Genomic DNA, 24,994 nt, shown 5'->3' with positions numbered 1-24,994 from the left:
TTTATAGGAAAAACTTCGTTGTTGAAATCATAGTAGTTCTAGTGTAGTGAAATGATAGCAGCTCTTTATTTACTTATTGGTAAATTGTTTGTTTATAGACAATTTAATATTGTATTCAGATTATTAACCCTCAAGCTGGGATTTAAATGTCTACTTCTCTGCTCTACTGGCAGTATTTAAATAATGCTCTGCTAGTAATGTTTCTAAAGTTTTTATTTAAAGTATTTAAAGAAAACTCCATATACAGCAGAGCACGGAGAATTTTTAAGGAGTTAGACTCACCAAAAGGCCTTTACATATCTACCCATTCCGTGTGTTTATCCGCCCGAAGACAATCACAAGAATGTGTTGATGAATCACCGCCAAATATGATCAGAATGTAAAGGGTCAGAAAGAAGTTAGGAATGAAAATCGCTTATGAAGACGTTTTTTACGCCGGAAGTGGTAGAAATCAACCAATTCTGGCTTTTACGTTGATCACTATAGAGCAAAATTGTCATAGACAATGTTTCTTTCAGAAACAATGTTCCGTGGGTCATACTTAGTACTTCTTGGGATTACTATTCTATTTATAATTATAGTATAGACGTATTATTTTGGCCTCCTCCGGGAAGGCAGTGCCCTCCAAAAACACTAGTCATAGATGGCAAGAAGCGGTTTCCTCCAATCGATTACGCGTCAAAGAGCAGTTTCATCTTTATCCTTAGCTCTCTACTATAATTAGAAGTGGCAGAAATCCATTACAACTTCCAGTATCGATATTAATCTATGTAAGTAAATGTGTGTTCTAACATCAGGTTGAATTGTCATTATTAATTTGTTTATTGTTAAAAGGGTTAAATTTACTTAAAATTAAGTGGTTTTTGCATTGTTTTCAATCCAAAGTAACCAAATCTCTGTGCTCATCAGATGCTAGGTGTCACCGTTGGTTTCACCTGTGCACTGGTGCAAATCCCGGGGAATTACGGTGACATGTCCCCTCCAATCTTGGAACTGAGGCGGACTGCCCCCAATAATCCGATTTGAAATGTGTTTTTTGGGGGGGGGGAACATGAGATGATTTGTGTCCAATTGCCACAAACGAAAGCAAAATAAAATTGATGTCCCCCCAGAATAAGCCTCAAATCTGCCCGCTTCCCAATGTTGAAGACAACTCTGGTCCCTGATCCTCCACAGGATTGCTTTTAACTTTACAAATATTTTGAACATCCCTTAAGAAAGACAAAAATAAACAAACAAAAAAGGAAACGGTCTTACTTGTAGTGAAATAGCAACGCATATACAGATTAGTCATGGTTCTGCATATGACATCATGCATAACATAAGTGAAACCGTGTGAGAATCTGTTAGCACCTACTGGACTGTTATACTAACAAAGCTGAAATGTATCTCAGGCTACCATCACTGGAGATGAAAGATGGATTCATCACTTTGAACTAGAGAGCAAACGCCAGAGCATGGAATGGAAGCACCCCGGATCTCCCATAAAGGAATTCAAGAATCAACTTTCTGCAGGGTAACCTTCACAATATTTTTTGAATCATAAGGGCCAATTCTGAAACATTACCTGGAAAATGAGTCAACAATAAACAATAAAAGGTACGGTGATTTGCTGGTAAGCAAGTTGAAGCCTGCAATTCGTAATAAACGCAGAAATCGAATGTTGAAAGGCTTTCTTGTGTTGCATGACAATGCACGTCAACATACAGCCGTCTACACCGCTCAAACTCTTCAGACGCTGCGTTTCGAAGTGTTGGAGCATTCTGCATACAGTCCCAATCTCGTTCCGTCGGATTACCATTTGTTTGATGCTCTCAAACGCTGTCGATTCAGCTCTAATCAACAAGTGAAGGAAACTACATTCGTGGCTTGCTGCGCAACCAAAAACCTTCCCTGCAGAGAGTATCGGAAAGTTTGTGCAATGGTTGACCAGGTGCATTGAAAAGCAGAGTGAGTATGCTTTGCATAAAATAATATGAATTAAAACATTCTACTCTTTTGGTGACTTGTCCACGTAAAAGGATACCATCCTCAATGTACATGAATATTAGAAAAATGATTTTTCTTTACGCTATTAGATATTAAAAGTAATAACACTACATTATGCAAACTATAGTTTTAATTAGAACATAATCTAATTGATTGGGACATAATTAAAGTTCCAATTAAAGAAAATTGACGAGATTTGGTTACCCTTGACTGTAAACAATGCGAAAACCGCTAAATTTTAAGTAAATTTAGCCCTTTTAACAGTAAAGAAATTGATAATCAGAATTCCAGTCTGACGTTAGGATACATATCTACTTAAGTAGAGAAAAGTCGTAAGAGGAGCGAGAAGCATTTTTTTTTAATCGATTTAGCGTTCTAACAGTAGATGCAATCTTCTCTTTTGACCCTATTCAACCCGAAAGCGGTAGAAATAAACCACTTCTTGTTTTTACGTTGATCGACATTGAATAAAAATCGTAATAAGTGGCGAGAAACTGTTTTCTGTAATCACTTAAATGTCCGAAGAACATATTCCAATCCTACTTTAAACTGCTAAAATCGGAAGTGGAAGAAATGAATCACTACCTCTTCTAACGGCAATCCTTATAGAATAAAAAAGTATAGGTAGCCATAAGTGGTATTTCGCAATGAATTAAGAGTTGCCGAAAGAGTATATCCCGTTTCCACTTTAATATCTCTATTAAAACAATACGTGATAGAAAAATCTATTCTTTCCGGTTTGAACAGTGATCTCTATAGAGTGAAAACGGTAGTGGATATAGAGAAGCTATTTTCTGCAAACCACTAAGTGTCTCATGAATATATTTCATTTCACTGTAGTCTTTCTACTTAAACCTGAACTGCAAGAAGAACACTGCTACTTCCGGTTTCAATATTAATTGAGAAAATGTCACACCACACAAACCAAACTTCTTCACAGTCAATATGTAAACACTGTATTTAATCTGTATTTTCAGTGTTACACTTTAGCCCACAATCCGAATAATTATAATATAGTCTACTACTTTTTACTAAAATCCACTTAAACACTCCATCTTTATTTTGCTTTTTTTATTATAGTACGTAAAGAATTAAACATTTACACCTTTTAAATATTGTACATGTTGATTCTACAAAATGGATCTTCTGTTATATATTAGGTTTTTCGTTCCTATGACAATCAATAACACATATCATCAGATTATCATATCGACAAGATATCAATAATAATTTCAGAAAAGAAATTAATTTCTTTTCATGTTTTCTTCTTCTTCTAACTAGCTTGTGCATATTTCAATAGTACCTATTGCCCGTAGATACAAGAAATGATATTTAAAATTACATGTAGAATACACAATATCGTTATATATCATGGCGCTCTAACAATAGGACTTTCTTTACAATTAAAAAAAGAATCCTGGATCGTTAAATATTACATAATAATTACCTAAATTTTTGAATGACCCTCATATACTAAAAATTATAATTCATATAAATATATATCACATTCGTTTTATGTTAATATCATTTTCATATTTATTTTAACTTTCATAATTAATTTTATTTTAAATTATTCATAAACTTCATCGACAAAATGAGAAGGTACATTCAAAATATGGTATACGAGTTATTTACTTTTGAGTCCTAATTAAGTTTTTCATTTCGATGCCATTAGTAATTATTGGAAATTAAAAGCTAACAAAAAATATATTATTCATTCGGGCATAATTAGGAAGTTTTGAAAAAGATATTATCGTGATATTCATATAAATATTCTTTTGAACGAGAGAGAAGATTGTATATATTCAAACAAAAGTACAAATTATAAATGAAATACCGACAATGTTTAGAACGAAACAAATTAATCAACACAATAACAAAAATTAACACAAATAAAGAAATTATCATATTAAGTATTAATTTAAAGATTAAATCTCATTCATGTTAATTTTGGATACAACTTCAGAAGGAATCAATGTCTTAACTACCTGCATCAATTTACTTTTAGTATATTTTGAAGGACGCCATAATTTTAGTTCATCAATATTACGTCAACCGAAAAGTTGACCTGTTTTCACATCCTTTAGTTCGAAAACTTTAGGATTAATTTGTTTAATACATAAATATGGTCTTATATGCAGGATTTTACTGAACTTTTTTAAGAACACAAAGTCATTATCAAACACAATATAAATAAAGAAATTATCATATTAAGAATCAGCATAGTTATCATAACTTTGATAAGCATTATTCATATTTTGGATCTTTTCTTATATATTATTTATATTATCTTCATAGAATTCAAAAAAGTACGAATAACAAACAAAATCATAACGATATTTACAGTGAAATAAAACAAGAATCAATTGAATATATTCTTTCGGACGCCACAGCTTTAGTTTAGGTTATATTGCCAAAGGGTTCAATTAAGTTGCATTGAATTACATAATCATGAATGTAGTACGGCGTGTCCTTTACTTCAACGGTACTATGGTTTTTATTTCGAGAATTTCTGCCATCTAGGGAACTATTACGAAATCCATTTCGATGGAAATTAGATCTACTGTTTGCCTTACTTCTAAATGTTGTACGATTACTATTTCTGTTACGTCTGAAATTAGGTTCAGTTCTATCACCGGTAAAATTAGGTTCAATTCTCATTCTTTTTACTGGTGGCGAAATGTCGTGACTCCTAACAGGGCTGTACTTGTTCCTTACACGATATCGACGATAGTCTGTCCTACCACGGTTTCTGTTCCACGAAGACTCCCTCTGGGCATCCGATGTATCACTGTCCTGTTTCTTAGAGACAGCCTCATCAATCCAGCGACATGAATTTTGTGAAGATCCTGAGCCACGTTATCTAAAAGAAGCTTCTTGATTATTTTCCTCGTCGTTATCCCGGTCTTCTACCAACTGAATGTCTAACGCTGCTTCAATTACCATTTTCTGATAAAGAGCCATTTTAATTCTTGATGGATCCAATCCTATTTGAAGAGCAGTCACAGCGGACTCAGTGTTCATCAGGCCTTGCACCTCTTCATCCGTTACTTCTCGAAGTTGATGACTGGAAATATGAGGCACTACTGGGTTTTTTACAGGACGTTCTCGACAGACTACATGACTTAGAGGCTCAATAAGTGGACGTTCTCTGATCGCCTGCTTCGTAAATTCTTCACCTTTCACCAAAGCAACAAAATCACAATTGGAAAACCATCGTGCATGCTCTTGCCATGTTATCTCCCTTATCCCAATGCATAAGTCCTCCGTCACAATGGAAGTATCTAACATTATCACTTACACCAACATAGTAAAACTCAGACTGGGCCATTTCTTCTAGAGTTTCTACCACTTCCATAGAACTTTGTACAATTGTAAATTTGGTGTTGATTTGCTGTGTTAACTGATCTAATTTATTATCCATTCGCTGAGTCATAACCTGTGTAATTTGTTCAAATCTAGAATCTATTTGCTGCAACTTTTGTTCAAATGTAGTATTTATTTGCTGAAACTTGGCATCCATATTTTCTTGTATTTGTTCCAGCTTGTTATCCATTTGCTTCTGTTGCTGCGACATTTGTTGACCTATTTGTTCCATTTGGTGAGGCAGTTGTGACCTAACTGTTTTATAAGGTCAGCCACGTTCGCTGCTGCATTCGTACCTGATAACTCTATATTATCACCTTCTTCATGTATACTTTCACTTCCGGTAACACTCATTTTAATGTTTCTGTAAATTTTTCTCTTACTCCTTAACAAAACATACTCCGTGTTGCTTGATTTGCTTAAAAAAAAGGTTACGTAATCTTAAAATCAATCTAAAGGTCCTGGTCAGTAGATTAGTCTCTATTAAGTAACGTTATTTCGTTCTTGAAGCGTGCCTACTATACTTCAACACAACTAGTCAAAAATCCTTATAAGGAACCACCACATAAAATGTAAGGTTCATAAGATATAAATCTTGCGGTGGAAGACACCACATAAAATGTAAACACTGTATTTATTCTGTATTTTCAGTGTTACACTTTAGCCCGCAGTCCGAATAATTATAATCTAGTCTACTACCTTTTACTAAAATCCACTTAAACACTCCATCTTGATATTACCTTTTTTTATTATAGTACGTAAAGAATTAAACATTTATACCTTTTAAATATTGTACATGTTGATTCTACAAAATGGATCTTCTGTTATATATATATATTATGTTTTTCGTTTCTATGACAACCAATAACACATACCATCAGATTATCATGTCGACAAGATATCAATAATAATATCAGAAAACAAATTAATTTAATTTCTTTTCAAATTTTCTTCTCTTCTAACTAGCTTGCGCATATTTCAATAGCACATATTGCCCGTAAATACAAGAAATGATATTTAAAATTACATGTAGAATACACAATATACGTTATACAGTGTAGGGGAGAAATTGCTTCTTGTCTAAGACTGTATTTAATATTTATGCTCGGTATCCCGCCCATAAGATGTGTATTTAAATGGCTAGTGCGTTCTCGGACTCCCGGCTTGATGGGTTAACATTGTAAATATCACCGATTCATTTAATTTACAATGATGTTCCCTTCCACTCTTCTTTTTCAGTTTATAATGGCGGGCATATTATTGAGTTTGACTCTTGAATATATTTGGATTCCATTACACGTTGCTATCAATATGGGAATATGCGAATTGCATAAGGTGATGTCTATGTTTTCAAACACTATTATTCTAGCATTTTTTTTATTTCTCAGCAATGTCTGCTTATTTGCGTTCCATTTAGTTTATAAATATAAGTCCATAAATTTTAAGGTAAAGTATTACAGAAATTACAAAATTGTACATTTAATTACAGTAAAATACGATATTTTAAGAAAGCTGAAAGTAGGATAGCCAGATCTTATGTTTTCTGGCACAATTTACCGTACCATGTAAAGCCATGAGAGCCTTTCCGTGGCAGTCTTCGCAAGATTCTGCATACAACAACGAAACGAAAAAAAAAAAATGCAAAAAATTATTATCACTACTTCGTCGTTTATCGCCAACTCAATTGAAAATTTTCCATTGGGTTGACGCAATCCGTTACGGAATACGCTCGCATAGCTCATATTGCTGAAAATCTTCCTTATTATGAGAGGTAAGACCAGGAGCGGATTAACCCGCCGTAGCAAGCGCCGCGGAGTCACACTCCGCGTATAGAGAAATATTAGTTTTCTTAAAACTGTTAAAAGAGTTTGTGCTGTAAAATATACTTGCGCAATTGTAAAAAAAATGCAAAGAAAATATTAAACAATTTATTATCGCTTCAAAACAAAACACACATTAAAATAAATCAGAGCCGTGCCGTAGAAAATCAGCGCCCGGGGCGAGAGTATACAGCGGCGCCCCCATACATATATTCCAAGCAATTCCTCCTATCTTTTTCCTTTTTTCTCCCGAATTTTTCGCCCCCTTACTTCGGCGCCCGGGGCCTTCGCCCCCCCACGGCACGGCCCTGAAATAAATAAATACTGCGGAGTGAGATTACGCGCCGCGCGTGCTTTGATGTTACAATTGCCCACGTGTGCTATGGAGGGTTAAAGACGAAGCCAATGTTGTTCAGGCTTCGGGGCTCCCAAGCTCAGAGTGCCCCCAAAAATCCCTCTCTTTAATACTGAAATATAGCAATCAACTTATTATATTATAGGTTTCAGACCCATACAATTTTCATTTTTCCGCTCGCTACGCTCGCGGTATCACTAGAGTTAAGTATTCTTCCACCAGCATTTTTACGATACTTATTTTGTGAGGGAGTGAGCTATTTTGGGCCTCTATTACAAAGCAAATTACTAGCTTGTGATGACAATTCCTTTGAAATATCACTGTCATTTGAATGTCGTTTAATGATATAATACACTTCTTTGCAGAGCAAAAATTTAGGAAGAAAACTTTTCTAACAATGTAGCCTTGTACAGCTCTACCTATTTGCATGATTTTTCTCATATTACTCTATTAGTACTTCTACAGGGACTGTTGTCCATTTGGCTTGCATTTGGCATTTTTGTGTTACACTACAGTATGTGAGTATTTAACTGTTGATAATGAACGTAATTTTAACTAATTATTGTAAACTTGGAGCACATTAAAATATTACAGCATAGTTCTCGGTGTTTCGATAAGCCTATGAGGCTGTGGAAGGCAGCAAAGAAAATTTATGCGCTGGAATTATTCGTAACATATGGCCCCCTTGAAATAGTGGGCTTCAAGACCCCAAAAGCCTTAATCCGCCCCTGGATAAGACCATAATATCTTAAGAGAATTCGTGATTTCCAAGAAGATGGCGAGATTGGTGAAGGCATATTTTAGCCAAGGATTTATAATATAGAGGATAATGGTCTTAGATATATTTCTCCCATTAACTTAGTGATGCCGAAAAACAACAGAACATCAGTAAAACTAATTGACTCTTCTCTTTTCTGCTATCGATGTTCCCTCAAAACGTTAGGTTCTTTCTGTATGAATATAAGATATTGTGTTTATTTTTAATACCGTAAAATGGGGATACTTTAATCAAATTTCATCTGTAAACGTCAATATCTCAAAGTTATACTTGGTGTGGGGGTACTTTGATCATCTTTGATTTTGTCATACATATCAAAGAAACCAATCGTAAAAGCTAGAAAAAGGAAAGGAAATGTCCTTTAGGTTATATGCAGGAGATGGAAGAAGTAAATGACATTGCAAATATGCATGAACTGTTTATAGTGAAAATGTAGCTGCAATATGGCAAATTGGACGATCCGAGAGTTAGAAACATATAACGATACTAAATAGTGAAACATTGTGAAACAAACAAACTGGTGAGATGTTCATATAACTTGAAGTTCCATCTACTGATTTGGCTCTTCGCTCAAAGTACATAACTCAAAAAATGGCAAGCAAAAGAAGAAAACTTAAGAAAAGTTAATAAAAGATCTTTAAACTTCAATAACTTGGATATCCGTCCCATCGCAGTCTACATCATTGGAAGGGTTAGAAAGAATCCCAACCATATCGTCTGGCTGGATGACGCAGATATTATCAGCAACGAGCTTGAACTCTCTTTTATTTGCACAATACTTACGAGGCCTGCGATATTATTTCGGGATCAGTCTGTTATTTGACACAAATATTTGTAAGTTTTTTTTCCCTCGCTGGGAAGCAAACTTTGTTACAATATATTGACCAACTTCGTAAACCTATGGCTGCTGGGAAACAAGTGTTGCGGCATCTCCGGAGAAAAGATGGTCTTCTATCCCTGGCATACTCGTATCAGTGGGGTCGTCGCTGTCAAATCTCCTGGTGTAGTTATAGCCGTAGATATGCTACATCCACGTGCAACATCCGGTCTTTTCTTCGTGTTGTGCAATTTGCTTGACGTACCGGTACCGAATTGCTGCTCTTTGTGCAGAGTGGTTAAAGTATCTTCGACACCTTGGATGGGATCTTCTGCAGCATGTTCTGTGATAATCTGTTAAACACTTGTTCACGATCAATGGAGTATATTCCACATGTTCAGAATCCATCGATCAAATTTCTCTTGAATGCTGATGTCATGTTGCAGTTGTGATTGTGGGTATGTGTTGCATGTGCTACTATTGGCGTCCATCTTCTTCAGAGTTTTCGTCAGTAGAGTAGAGAATATGTTCTTTGAAACTGTGCTTAATCTTGGGTTTTGTACTTTGAAATCAGAGAGACATGCGCGCCAGGCTTCCTTCATGGGTTTGAGAAACTCAACATCCAGCGCGAAATGACATGACAAATTTTCACCGATTACCACCTTTCGACTTTCTAAACGTTTCGCGTGTAGTACAAAGATAGTTTTGAACCAGTCACGGAATATAAAGCTCCATCCATCCATCCCATCGCTTGATCAACGTTGCCCCTATGCGTGTAATCAAAGTTACACCTTCAATTTTAATCTTCTATAACATACATGGGCACATACCTCATTTCAATTGGTATATATTCTACACTTACCTTTGTAGGTGGGAAGTTTTGCAGACGTTAGTTACACTTAAAAAATTAATACATATTTTCACTGCAGATAAAGCACTTCCTCATAGGGTCACGAGCGAACTTGTCGACACCTGGGTCGTAAGTACATGACGTGGTTCTCAGGGCTTCCACATTCGCAGAAATAACTACGATATATTTTGTATTGGTACTTCTGGGTGACTCTCTATTCACTTTGGAAGTTTTGATCAAAGTATTCCCAGGATTTAAAGTATTCCCATGTAAAGGTACATCATTTGATTTAACGTTTCTTTCAGCAGCGAGGCTATATGAGACATCGACCTTCATCTTAACATGGGATCTGAAGCACATGTGAATCGAAACCGAGTCTCCCGCACCGAGGACGGTATGATATTCACATAGCCACGAGAGTGCTCCTAACAGATTAAAAAAAAAAACTAGCTTTAGGCACCGTTGTAACCGTATTGATATTTTAATTTCCATATTGTTCCTTCTACTTATTTTTTCAGGGTTTCAATGGTAATGATTTAACCTTTGATGTAGTCAGCAAGGAGGCATGACCTTCCCAAAAGGGCCGGGTTTTCTATATATGCTAAAAGAAAACCGAAAATCTACTTTCAGAATATGAAAGCATTAATAACTCACTATACATACATACAAAGAGTAATAGGAAAAATTTGAAATACAGTTTTATTTATTTATTTATTTTTCAAAATAATTTCCACTACATTCAATACATATTTCCGTCCTCCGAAACCAATCGTTAAACCAGATCTGTCAAGTTTCAATAGGGAGAAGGTACACCTGTTATCCCAAGCCCTCAGAAGATCCTAATGTAGCGAACATGCAGCCGGAATGGGCTGAATTATACGTTTATTTAAAATAAATTTATTATTAAGAAACTGGCATTTCTTAACAAAAAGAGGAAACATCCGGACAGTGTTGTTATTTCAAAATAGACAAGCCTATTCAAGGAAATCAACCAGCCTAAAATCAGAAACAGACACGTAGATGTCCTACAAAAGCATACTTTCACCTAGTTATAATTGAACATTCGATCTAGTAAACACGGATACTCATCCATATAAAAACTACGGTTTAGAAAGTTCACTTGTCTATTCTTTTCTCGATATTGGTGAGTGTATGCCGTCCACTCTTAGTGCAGTCAAATTAGCAAAAAGTAAGGAACAAATTAGTAACAAGCTGAAAATCGATACAGATGTTGGGAATGATGTTCTAAACATTCTAAAAGTCCCCTGCAATCTCAGGTGACCTTGGCCGCCATATTGGAAAATGGCCGCCGTAAGTGTCAAATGAACAATGCCCAGATAAAAACAGCAATATCTTCGTTATGGTTGAACATAAAGAGATAAACTTAGTGTCGTTTTATAGAACATAGATAACACAATATTTTTAAAGAGAAACAATGTCTCATAAAACGCATACTTTTAGAAATATTTAGCTCTAAATTCTAAAATTCCGAAAACAACCGTCAAACATTTAAAATTTTATTGAACTCAGGATGTAATTGTTAACAAGTTAAAATTTGACACAGATGTCGATAAAGGTGATTTAAATGACACATAAAATCCCACAACTCACATATCACAGCATATCCTAAATCTATTCAAATCAACAGTTGTAGATTTTGGAAAAATAACCTTACCATTAGGATTCTCTTTGAACGAGGATGTTGTTTAATATATCACACGATCATGTTGCCATTTAAAATAAACAAGTTGATTCCAAGATGGCGAAGGACAACCTTAAACACGTCATAATGTTTCCCCTTGTACCACCATTGATCCCAATTGGCTTCGGATCGACTGCATTTACAGTTTCTCAAATATTTAGCCCGGTCCAGATTTTGTATTTCACTTAACAAAATATTATCTTTCAATTACTGCGGACATTTGTACATTTTCCAATATGGCGAACGAAGAAGTTGTGGGATTTTAGTATGTCATTTAAATCACCTTTATCAACATCTGTGTCAAATTTTAACTTGTTAACAATTACATCCTATGTTCAATAAAATTTTAAATGTCTGACGGTAGTTTTGGGAATTTTAGAATTTAGAGCTAAATATTTCTAAAAGTATGCGTTTTATGAGAAATTGTTTCTCTTTAAAAAATTGTGTTATCTATGTTCTATAAAACGAAACTAAGTTTATCTCTTTATGTTCAACCATAACGAAGATATTGCTTTTTATCTGGGTATTGTTCATTTGACGCTTCCGACGGCCATTTTCCAATATGGCGGCCAAGGTCACCTGAGATTTCAGGGGACTTTTAGTATGTTGTTTTAGAACATCATTCTCAACATCTGTACCAATTTTCAGCTTGTTACTAATTTGTTCCTTTCTTCATTAAAATTTGAGCTTCATTTACTGCACTATCTGTGCAGTGCCTCCTCAAGTGGACCCGATGCCCAGCATTGATGATGTAGAGATCGACACCCGAAGTCCACGAAGCTAAGTCGGCATACGTCCATCTCTCAGAAGACGTCCAGTTCCAGACGACCTCCAAGGGGGACTCCCAATCCAGAGTCCAGATCCTAAGAGGGAAACTACAGAGACAGCCGTCAGCGATTTAGCCCAGGACCTACAGCGTCCCGCGCCAAGCAGCGAGTGAATCGTCGAGACTGGGAGGCAGCGCCTAGAGAAGAGGATAGACCTCCGGCGAGTTCGTACCAAGGACTTCTGCAGTCGACTCCAAGCCTTTTAACAAGTAGTAGTGTGTCGTTAACATTTAGTTAAAGGGACACCTAGCCTCTGTGCCTATGGACATCAGCAAGCCAATACACATGAGTAAGCAATAATATATTTCAATGTTCTTAAAAAGGTTCTTTTGAGGAAAAAGGAACCAAATACTCTATTTCACTACACATAGCCTTGCATTGACATGTTTATATTTTAGACGTCTCAGTGGATAGCCTTCAGCTAAACGAGACGGCGGATCTATACCGGGACCCTTCAGGTCAAAGCGTTGATCGGTTATCAAAATTCGGATAATTCCTTTAACTACTTTAATTACCCCGGGTCCTTCATTACTTCATTCCAGTATCTCATCATCATCTCTTTTACAATAAAATACAAAATCCAATATCTTATATTTTATTCAAGGTACCTGCGTCATTCTGATGCGTACTTTATGAGTTAGGTAATTTACTAATTTAAATAAATAATCTCCTGCGTAACAGAGTACTCTATTGGGGGGGATTGTTTTATAACTCCTCTTGTAAAAGGGCTTGTTATAAGTAATTATTGGAAAACGGCATCCCTTTCAGCTTTATTTTCACATATGGAAACAGTGCAAAGTCGCAGGGAGCAATGTTTGGACTGTGAGTACGGTCTTCAAGAAGTTTCAGTCCTATAGTGTTCAAATATTCGGTGCAAGTTTTCGCGCGGTGAGCTAGAGCATTGTTATGATGGAGGAATCAGGTGTCTATTCTTGAATTTGGCCGTAGATCCTTCATAGATTAGATGACTTTAGACAGGCACTGTTTAATGCATCACTTAACTGAGACTTCTTTTGTGTCCAAAATGACACACTCCACAATTCCACTCGATTTGAAAAATACAGCTATCATTTACGTCTTGAACTGATCCGGATTTTGACAGCTACAGGTGTATCCTCATTATCAAAGAGCCAAACTTTGTTCTGACTCTTGGTTGGTACACCATAATAGTGCAACCAAATATCGTCACATGTCACGATGTTGTTCACATTCGAGATTGTACCTTATCAACATTTGCAGCATCTCCTGTCACTATGTTACACGTCGTGTCATTTGCTTTTCAGTCAGACTATGCGATACCCAGAGAGAACAAAGCTTTTTCACGTGCAAATGATCATGCAGAATCGAAAAGATTTGCTGCTGTATTTATGCCTAAGGTATCTTCAATCTGCTGGTAGGTAACTCACCTGTCTTCGTCAGGCATTTTCCTACCTGCAGTAATGTTTTCCTCTATAACTTACGTTTGTGGCCTTCCTGCCCTCTGAGCGTGCTCCAGAGTAAAATATCTCCTTTGGAATTCTTTGTATCACCTGAACATAGTCGTATGATGTGGACGGACATCCCAGTGCAAATCATTTCTTCTAAGCATGATCTACCTTTAAACTAAGCGCAAAGTGATACCGCAAAACTGCTTGTACCTCATTTCGAAACCAAGATGTCATAGCAAGCACTTTAAACTGCTACTGATAATGAATAACTCAGCCCATAGACTTGGCGCAGCGGTTTACTGTGCAAGTATGAACATGTCTCAGCCAGTGTTCGTAGCTTGAGGGAAATTTCCGTAATCTAGATAAATTTAGCAAAAAGGGAAAAAGGGGATTTTTCGATAAAACGAGAAAATCCTGGGAAATTCTCGTAGTGACTGAATGACAATAAACTCTCAAACTTTCTTTGTTCTTAGGAAATAAAGTAATACTATAACAATAGTTTGTGTATATATGTGTTCAAAGTGGCATAAATTTCAAAATTGCATCCATGATTGACTAGGTGAATTTGTATGTATTAAAAAGTAAAAGAAAAAAGAAGAAGGAAAATCAAATGAATAAAACGCATGGCACTTTCTTTAATATAGTCTTGTCACACAACTTCTGTCATAGGAATTGGACACTCAAAAACAAGGGGAAAAATTTATAAGAAAAGGGAAAAATTTGTTTCAGTTGAGGGAAATTTTCTTAAGGAAACCTAAGAACACTAGTTTCAGCATGCACCAAATAGCACACTCCTAAGACACATGGTTGAAACATGGTCGAATTGCAGAACTTTCTTAGTACCCTTTGTACATATTACACATGCCCTTGTCGCTGGTCTAGTGGGTAGTGTGTTAGTTTTTGGTGTAGTCTACGGGATACCGGATTCGATTCCCCGTGGAAATACTTTGAAATTCAAATGCAAAATATCTAAAATGACAAAGGTTAGTGTCGAATCCAGGTTTTCGGGTTCGGGAAATCTGCTGATCTGTTTGAAATAACTTTTGGAACGTAGTTATTAACGATTTCAAGTTAGGTGTTTAACTGAAACTTTGAAGGCGTATTCTAGGGGATAGCGTATTTCAAAATTCATGGCAAAAGTAGAGTATCTTACGGACTTCTATTATTATGTTTTCATTGAAATGCTTTTTCTAAGGAGCAAAGGGACTTGCTGTACATATTTTCCAAAAATTCTTCTGCCCTTGCAAAGAACGGGGATTTCAGTTCGTAGTAGGAATAGTAATATACTAAGCCCACTTACTATACTATTCATATAACCGGTTATTTAAATTATATCACATTGTGCGAGTATATGGTGTGTGGTAATAGGGAGGGAATATGTTTTCGAGTAGACAACGATTGTATTGGATAATTTGCTCCTCTTGATATATTTTCACTACGCCCTCCCTCGATCGAACACCGTACATCAATTTGAATGATTGAGTACCAGTCCTTCGTGACCCTATTACAAATACAAATAAACACAAATTCTACAGCATTTTTAGCGTTTAACGAAAAATATAATAAAGTGTCCAAAGATGAGTCATAATAATATTGATAGGTCTTATTGAGCTGAACAAAGTAGCATGTGGGAATGTTAAAGTTCATGGAAGTTTTCATGAAAACAGAAGGAAAATACATATACATACCTAGAAATTGGTATTTTTCGAGAATTATTGTGAAACTGGTATTAAAATATATTGTTGAGTTGATTTTAGTTTAACGTCCCTTTCAGCAGCGAGGCTATATGAGACGGAACCTACTGATTAACATGGAATCCAAACCACATGAGCTCCCGCCGGGAATCGAACCCGGGTCTTACGCAATAAATATATTGTAATGCCACATGCTTGTGTTTACAAAGATTCTACACTTGTTCCTATTTATAAACAACAAACACGTGCACTTTACTACGGAATACTACGATTGTAGACGACGGAGACAACAGCTATACTACCAGTCATATGACGACGAGGGAACAGAAGCGCCACCGCCTCACCTGGAGCGTCTATACAACTAAGAGGATTCCATGGACAGGCATCAATCTCAGCTGGTCAATCCCTCATTTTAGCTTGCCCGCATCTCTAGGAGATACCCAAGTCAAGCCTCTAGTTTGCTTCGAAACTCCTCCCGCTTAGCTTGCTTCAGAGTTTTGTCGGGATTCCTATCCTCAGCCGCTTAGCTTGCTGCGGAGCTCTGTGATTCTTAACCCCGTTTGTTTGGGGATTCTTAATTCACTCCACCTACCTTGCTGCGGAGCTATGTCGAGATCCTGCCCTAGGCTCCTTGGGCCTTGGGTCACCTTTCTCTGCCTTATATTAGAGAAGTTACATCATTGTAGTATTTGTGTAAAGTACTGTTTATAGAGAATTTTTAATTGTAAAAACCGATAGTAGGAGACGATGTACTCTACCTACCTTTACACAGGGACATCTTTACAATAGCCTCATTAAGCTCATCATTGTGATATTAGCAATATGATAGTACGTATGTAGTACGGTTAGTGAGATATAGTCTAAAATAGCCATAACTCTTACTTTTTAAATTTCTGTTTACCTAAAATACAGGGTGAGTCAAAAGTCCTTGGACACCTGGGTAAGTTTGAAAATCGACGGGAAAAGTAAAAAGTGAAGATGGGAACAGAGGTTTGATGAGGGGCCGCAACTTTCGGAGTGTGTCATTCATGGCCGCCATCTTGAAATCCGCCATTTTGGATTCAAGTCAATTTTTTAAATGGGAGGGGGGTGTATGACACATCAAATAACACTAGCTTGAGCTCAGGAACATAGTGATGTAATTTGTTTTTTTCTATCTTTACAGTTTTCAAGTTATTAATGTTCAAAGGTGGGAAATTACCTTGATACTGACCCAGTTCTTTCTTTGTTCTAGGTGATCTAAAATGGGTCTGACACGTGAACAGAAGATTGAAATCATCCTTATATCAGGGGAACGCAGCTACCGAACAATAGCAGCTGACTACAACAGACAGCACCCAGACAGAACCGGTATCGCACAGCACAGTGGCTCACGTGATCACCAAATTCCTAAACGAAGTACCCGTCGTGTGTCCCTAGCATGTGCAATAAGCCAATCCTCCGTTGTCTGGATATTGCACGCCAATCAGTGGCATCCTTACAAGCTGCGCATGCAACATAAACTGAACGAGGATTACCCTGATCGCCGATTGGAGTTCTACATGTGGGCTACTGAACAACACGAACTGGATCCTGTGTTTGCCAAGGGCACACTTTCAGCGACGAGGCGTATTTCACTTTGAACGGGGAGGTTAATCGAAATAATTGTCGATACTGGTGTGACGCAAATCCGAACTGGGTTGACCCGAGTCGAGAACATAGTCCAGTGAATGTGATGGTGTGGTGTGGCATATGGGACACCCGCATCATTGGGCCATTTTTAATTTACAACACTTTAACTGCACCACAGTATCTGATGCTGCTGCAGGACCTTGTGTTCCCTGCCACACCGAACGCTGACGGCATTTTTCCATCTTATTTTCAGCACGATGGAGCCCCTCCACACTATGGACTTGGTGTCCGTGAATAGTTGGATGAACAACTGCCAGGGAAGTAGATTGGTCGCCGTGGTCCCGTGAAGTGGCCGCCCAGATCCCCTGACTTAACGCCCCTTGATTTTTATCTATGGGGACATCTTAAGCAGATAGTGTATACTGAGACAGTCATTTGAGACACCTGGAGGAACGCATCCAGCAAGCCTGTGACCAAATTTCAGGAGACATTCTCCTCCGTGCGCAGTCAGAGTGGTTGCGGTGACTACAGTTGTGCATTGCATGGGATGGACAATACGTAGAACATATGTTGTAGCATTCAGTATCAAGGTAATTTCCCACCTTTGAACATTAATAGCTTCTAAACTGTACAAGATAGAAAAAAATACACCACTAAATTTCTGAGCTCAAGCTAGTGTTATTTGATGTGTCATACACCTCCCTTCCCATTTAAAAAAATTGACTTGAATCCAAAATGGCGGATTTCAAGATGGCGGCCATGAATGACATACACTCCAAAAGTTGCGGCCCCTCATCAAACCTCTGTTTCCATCATCACTTTTTACTTTTCCCGTCGATTTTCAAACTTATGCAGGTGTCCAAGGACTTTTGACTCACCCTTTATTGCCCAAATATAAACACTAATAACTAACAGATTGTTGTTTGTCTTTTCCTGATGGTGGCACATATACTCTTTATGCACATGACATACTACTTGTAAATATTGGCATTTACCCATCACGAGACAAATTCTTTCTATTGATTGACTACGTAGATCTGTAGTTACCCACTGCCGGACTTCGCGTTGTCATCGCGAAACTCAACCTGAAGAAAAAATCGAAAAAAAAAAAAAAAGAAAGAAATCCCTAAGTTTTTACATCCACGGTTATGCCGGCTAGGCTAAAGGGGACGGTGATATTGAGTAATGAATAAAATGATGGAATGAAGAAAGTGCTGGGAAACGGGAGAACCCTGAGAAAATCCACACGCACGGTGTTTGTCCACCATAAAGCTCACTTGGTGCGAAGTGGGATCGAAACAAGGACTGAAAAAAAATTCGAATCTCTGTTCGAAGATGTTGCTATAATTTAGTGATCGCTCAGTGTAAGTTGAATATAGAAAAATTTAGTAAATTTTATCATTAAATAACTGTGTTTTTCTGTTTCAGGGGAAACATTTATTCTTGGATCCATGTTACGCGAAAGATATCGTAAGCCTGCTCCTGGCCACATTTTTTGTGTTGATTCACTTTGGACCAGCATGTATGCACCTCTAGTTCTTTCTTCTATAAGTTAGCATAACGTTATTATACCACAATTATCTCCATAAAAAAAAGCATGAACTGAAATTACATTTGTGTCTATAAAATCACTTATACAATGAAATTTATTCCAAATAAACTAATTGAAAATTAACATACTACCAATTCGTTTTAGTACTTTATTTTTCATCATTAAACAAAATAGAAGGTTACTCCATTTAAAAAAAAATCTTCACTAAGGACAAACGAGCTATGAATCTCTCGACGAAACTTTTCTTTCATACGTATTCAATTTAATTGAAGACCTGAATTGCAAAACATCCAAAGTCCTTTTTTTTTTTTTTTTTTTTTTTTTTTTTTTTTTTTTTATTTTCAGTTTGTTTATTCATTGGTATCTATGTTCCAAGGCCTAATATTTGCTTATTACACCCTTATTTCAACTCAAAACTTTTTCTAATAATAAAAAAACTGAATAGATGTTATTCAATACATAGAGATTTTTTTTTTTTTAACTAGGACGAATCACATCGTTGTAATGGGAAAAGTAATGACAGAAAAATGTTATTCGGCTATGATGCTTTATTTGATTTTGTTCGTAAACAACAAGCAATTGAACTTACCGTTAGTAAATTCAAGGGCCTTATGCAGAGTCATTCTGACGCGTTATTAGTACCATGCTAAAGAAATAGACTAACATATGTTTCCTGCAGTAGTTAGTCCTTTAGTATGACGCTAATATAACGTGAAAATGACTCTGAATAAGGCGGCAAATGTTTAACCCTTACCCAGGCGCGTTGTAGTATAATGTAGTTTTTACAATGTGACAACACTGTTTAGGTTTTCAACTGCCACTCGAGGTATTTGCCCATTGTTCTCTAAGAACTGAGCTATTGCAGCTGAATGTGTTTCATAATTGCCCATTGTTCTCTAAGAACTGAGCTATTGCAGCTGAATGTGTTTCATACGTGTTTAATTGTTAAAGTAAATAAATGGTCATATCTGGAAATCCCGTAAGATTAGACATGCCTTAGCTAGCAGAAGGCTAGTCTATATGAACTCGAAGAATTAATAAAGAATAAATCTTAATGCAAAATTATGTAAAAGTCATGGCAAAAGTTTACAAGTTCAACAGAAAACATATAGAATAACAAGAAAAATATTAAAAGAACAGTAATAATAATCGTACCAGTTATAGGTTAGAAACATAACAAGGCTCATAGATATCTAATTCAATCACACAACAAAAAACGAGAATACGTTACTCCCAAATGTGCTACCAAATTGTGCTAAATTATTATTTGCTAATGATGTAAAACTCTATCGAAGAATTTCCCAGCCCTCCGATGCTCTCGCACTACAAGAAGATCTAAGCGCACTACATACTTGGTGTATATCGAACAAACTTAATCTTAACATTAAAAAATGTAACGTTATTACATTTACTAAGAAAACTAATAATCTCATATTTAATTACAGTATAAACAACACTCCTGTACAAAGAGTGGACACTGTAACTGATTTAGGGGTCACTATTAGCTCCAACTTTTCCTTCAACAAGCATATCAATCGCATTGTTAGTGAAGCCTACAGAAACCTCGGCTTCGTAATCAGACTTGGCTTTGACTTTTCAAATACTAATGTTCTTAAAACCCTGTTCAATAGTTACGTTAGATCCAAACTTGAGTACTCTTCAATCATATAGCATCCCAACAGTCAGAAAAACAAAACACGTCTTGAAGCGATTCAATCTCGTTTTGTGAGGTACTTAACTTATAAGGAAACGGGACTATATCCAAAATTCGAAAAATATACCGACCTCCTTCGTAAGCACGATATCTCATCTCTCGAAGATAGACGTACCACCTAACTTTTGATTTTCTTAATGAAATTATTGCAAAATAATATAGACTCTGAGTATTTACTATCCCAGTTAGAATTACATGTTCCATGTAAACGCACGCGTCCTAGAAATATTACTTTTCATTTAGCTACTGCTAGAACAAATACCCTATATATGTCACCTATTAGGAGAATGTGTTATATTTTTAACTCCTATGCTGAAAGTAATCCTGAACTTGACATATTTAATATAAATGACCGTTCTCTAAGAACTATTGTGAAATCCTATTGAAGATTCATTAATTAAAAAGGTCATATCTATAAATGTGTATTTGCAATTATATAAGTGAATTCTTGCATGCTCTAACTATGTACAAACTGACTAGGTCACTATCATTAGGTAATATACCTGTTGTGATCTATATGTAACCATAAATAAATACAGTGAAACCTCTCTAAGGCGGACAGCTATGGGGAATCAAAAATTGCCCGCTATAGAGAGATGTCCGCCTTAGAGAGGTTTCCATATTTTATGACGTAAATTAGTAAACAAGGTAATATGCAATTAGAAAAAATATTTTTGCATGAATTATGTATTTATGAATACTACAAAAATGCCTGCATTGTCTACCGCCACTCAATACTCTATGTTCAAGGCACAACATGAAAATAAGATGGTATAATGTTTTAATTTGTGAGTTAATTGTAGTCCAGTAGTGTCTTTTTTGAGACAATATGTGTACCCGCAGGCCAAAAATACCAAACATGTCTTCTGCTTGGTTACAGATTCTAGCGGGACAGTACCATAATGTATCATTCCAAACGGTGGGTAACTGTCAATCACTTTTGTGTCTAAAAAAGCTTGGGTGGGAGTGGGATGCAAGCAAAGGACATGAAAGTGTTGTTAAACAGAGACTTCGTCTGGCTTGCTGAGCAGCCAGTTGAGGAGGCAAAATGTCACAATGCTTCCTTGATGACACATGTATGAATTACTAAAAATTTATTTTTACTGCACTTTTCAACTTGTTTCTAGAGAAAGTGTCCTTAATACGGAGGTAAATAATATCTATAAAAGACAGGAAAGACTGTCCGTATCCGTACTAGAGAGTGTCCGCTTTAAAGAGGTTTGTCAGTATGTTTTTTTCCTATTACAGTGTTTGGGGATTACAAAATATGTCCGCTACGGGAAGTGTCCGCTTTATAGAGGTTTCACTGTATAAAGAAGGTGATACTAGACCAACGGTAAAGCGTTGATATGTGAAACCAAAAGTCTCAAGTTTATACTCTGGTACTCGTAGATAATATCCTACGACAAATCTCTTTACACTTAATAGAACAGACTTTCCCTTAATGGCTGTGAAGATGCATTTTGTGCGAAGGCTATTAGAGTTGATTTTGAGTTTAACGTCCCGTTCAGCAGCGAGGCTATATGAGACGTGGACCTACTGATTAACGTGGAATCCGAACCACATGAGCTCCCGCCGGGAATCGAACCCGGGCCTCCCACGCCAAAGGCGCGTACGCTAACCGCTTAGCCACGGAGGAGCTCCGAAGGCTATTAGAAGCAAAACAATATGACATTAGTAAGATTCACCAGGATGATACAAATGTGCCTCCTATAATACATTTGCAAACTGTAAAACGGCCAATGATCTTGAATGTTGTTAAAATAATCGATAACTATTGGGTTGGTGCGGTTTCCTATATCGTATTGTCAATTTTCATGAAAAATGGGATCTGGTACGACAGAATTTGGATCGACTGAAAGTCCAATTTTAGATCTAATGGGAAATTTATGTAATGCAACCAATTGTCACGCATACTATGTCACAAACTCCGTACATGTTTAGAAAATAGGCTGAGCTACCAGTCAGATAGGAGGCACTGTATTGTTGATTGGCAGTACCGCAATCTTTTTCTACTCGCGACACAGCGTAAATTATCCAGGACTCAAGACAACAGACCAAAACGTTGTTCCTTAAAAATAATAATTATTATTATTATAAAAAAAAAAAATCTTATACGACAAAACTTATAGATACATATTGTAATCAACCTATTACTGTTATTATTACTAGTCGTGGTGATTGAAGTAGTAATAGTAGTTCAAAAACAGAAACTGAATAATGCATTTATTAATAATTTATGAACATGAATTAAAATTTATTATAGCTAATAAGTGCAATTGATTTAAGCTCTATATATGAAGCCATTCTACTGCAGAAAGTACACCATATTTATTACTATTAAATTGGGTGCTGGGCCGAAGACTCTGGCCTTGTTACGGTATAGTTGAAAATCGTGTCTAATTAAAAGCCGAATTGTTTACATTTATAAATTTATTTATTTTTAGTTAATCCACCAACCACGTCAAACTCCATGCCATATTCATGTCGTTATTCAAGGACTTCATAATACACAATACTAGTTTTAACTCGGCAAACTACCTGCGCAATTGCAACGCGGATAGCGACATATATTAGCCTCATGGAGGCAACCTACACTGTAGTGCAGTTAGTAAAATTAATTAGCATGTCCTTTTGTTATTAAAAAATTAGCGTGACACAGACTGGGACGATTGTATTTTATTATTAGGTCTATTGTACTTATACCTTCAACGTAATAGTTATGCCAGCTTAACTGCACACAAGAGCTGACTCATGAAGGAATCGTTGATAATGCAAGTCTAATTTCTTCCGACGGTACTGAATCTTTTCCTCTTTGATGCTTGAATTTCTGTCAATGTCGAAAAGCACTCTTTATTCAACTATGTATTTGAAAGTAACTTGGCGTCTGATCGTGCCAGGAGTGAAAGGAATTTTTGAAGTTTCACTAGTAGCTTCTGAACCCATGCTTATTTGTATCTCTATATAAGAGACCCGAACAACACTCGAGCTAATGTGTTTTTCTTGACTTGGAGGTCGGCCTATGTTGACGAGACGACAGGACATCCGAGCTGAGTTGAGTACTGTGAGCAAGACAACAAATTATCGTCTCGAATATTCACTCAAGCTCGTGCTACACAAAGGCCTCCTCAACGTTGTGACTCAGATACAGTCAATTCACTCATGCTTCTCTCTCCGCATCCTTTCCTACATATCTCTGTTCCGGCTTGGTTGTGTTCCTCTGCCGAATGTACGGACGAACACCTTATGAAATGAAACAAAATAAAATTGCAGTGTGGCATCCTACGGTTATGTCCGTTAGGATTGGAGATAGGAAAATTGGAAAGCATGAAATAGGAAAAGTTAGCTATAATCACCGAGGGGACGGTAATAATGACACGAATGGTAGTGTTGGAATGAAAAAACCAGGAAAGGAAGAACGCCGAAAAACGCACGAACACAGTATTCTTCCACCACAGAGTCCACTTGGCGTGGACTTGGTTCGAACCAGGGACTCCATGCACTAGAAGGATTACTTAAAAAATACTTTTGAAAAAATGTGCGGATTCTATCCAGTTTTAAGTTATAACGTTCTTCAAAATTAAAACCTATTGCAAACTTTTTGCTTTTTAAAGCGAATTCTCTCTTTTGTACTCATCATTACATATTTACCATGGGCGTGATTACGCATTTATGAATTCAGTAAGATAGAATCATGGTAGTTTGTCAATGATACCAGTTCTAAACTTTTCACTGCATGAACAATGAAATAAGATGTAACTGTACCATTACCGCCTAAAGAATGCAGTGTTGACCACGGACGACCGAACAGAAAATATGACGTAGTACTTTTGTCCCGGCTCCTTACATCTATAATTCGTTCTCTTTTCTTCTCTGACCTTCTTTTCTCCACTAATTCTAATGTTTCATCTGTTATCCGCGGTTTTTAAACTATTCTGCTTTATTTACTCATAGCATCTATTTACCTATATATGCTACAATTTTCTTTTTAATTTATGTCCATCTGAATAAATGTGCTTTCTGTTCCTCACCTGTTTTTTTTTTCTTTTTTTCTTTTTTTTTTTTTTTTCGAAAATTGATTTTTGATGTGAAGGTCTTTTGTCAGCTTTTGTATGCTCCACTTCCTTTTTCTATGCAAGAAGGTATAATATTAGGAGTAGGTTGTAATCTCTGACAATGCTACTCCAAAGTAATTTGTTCACTTTCATTGGTTTTGAAACTTTCCCAAATATCTACTTTACTTTCTTGTCTGTTGTTCTCATACTTCAATTTTCTTTTTCGACAGAGCGTTTGTCCTCATAAGGCAGACATAATTCTGCTCTGGCAGAATTCAATTAACCATACATCTCCTTCATTTCTTCTATTAATACTTAATCCCGATTACCATAGTTCTTCCCCTTCATTAACTTCTGTGTTTCAGTCATCCATAAAGAATACGTTTTTACTCATCCCGGACCAATAAAAGAACTTTTGTTTGTTCGTTCAAACGAAT

General features: G+C 36.5%; 1 protein-coding gene across 1 annotated transcript in view; it reads left to right on the top strand.

Annotated features, from left to right (window-relative positions):
• The window catches only part of LOC145679674 (uncharacterized), a 29,698-nt gene extending 10,792 nt beyond the window's left edge, over positions 1-18,906 (top strand). The window contains exons 2-3 of the mRNA XM_081750248.1: positions 6,595-6,690; positions 18,665-18,906. Coding sequence (XP_081606374.1) covers positions 6,595-6,690; positions 18,665-18,772 — 204 coding nt within the window. The 3' untranslated portion in view covers positions 18,773-18,906. The remainder of the gene's footprint in view (positions 1-6,594; positions 6,691-18,664) is intronic.
• The last annotated feature ends 6,088 nt before the right edge of the window (positions 18,907-24,994 follow it).

Source organism: Thermobia domestica, chromosome 2 (genome assembly GCF_964235325.1).
Source record: "Thermobia domestica chromosome 2, izTheDome1.hap1.1, whole genome shotgun sequence".
NCBI classification, from domain to species: Eukaryota; Metazoa; Arthropoda; class Insecta; order Zygentoma; family Lepismatidae; genus Thermobia; species Thermobia domestica.
Note: the sequence above shows the minus strand (reverse complement) of the source record. Positions and strands in the feature narration are given on the sequence as shown.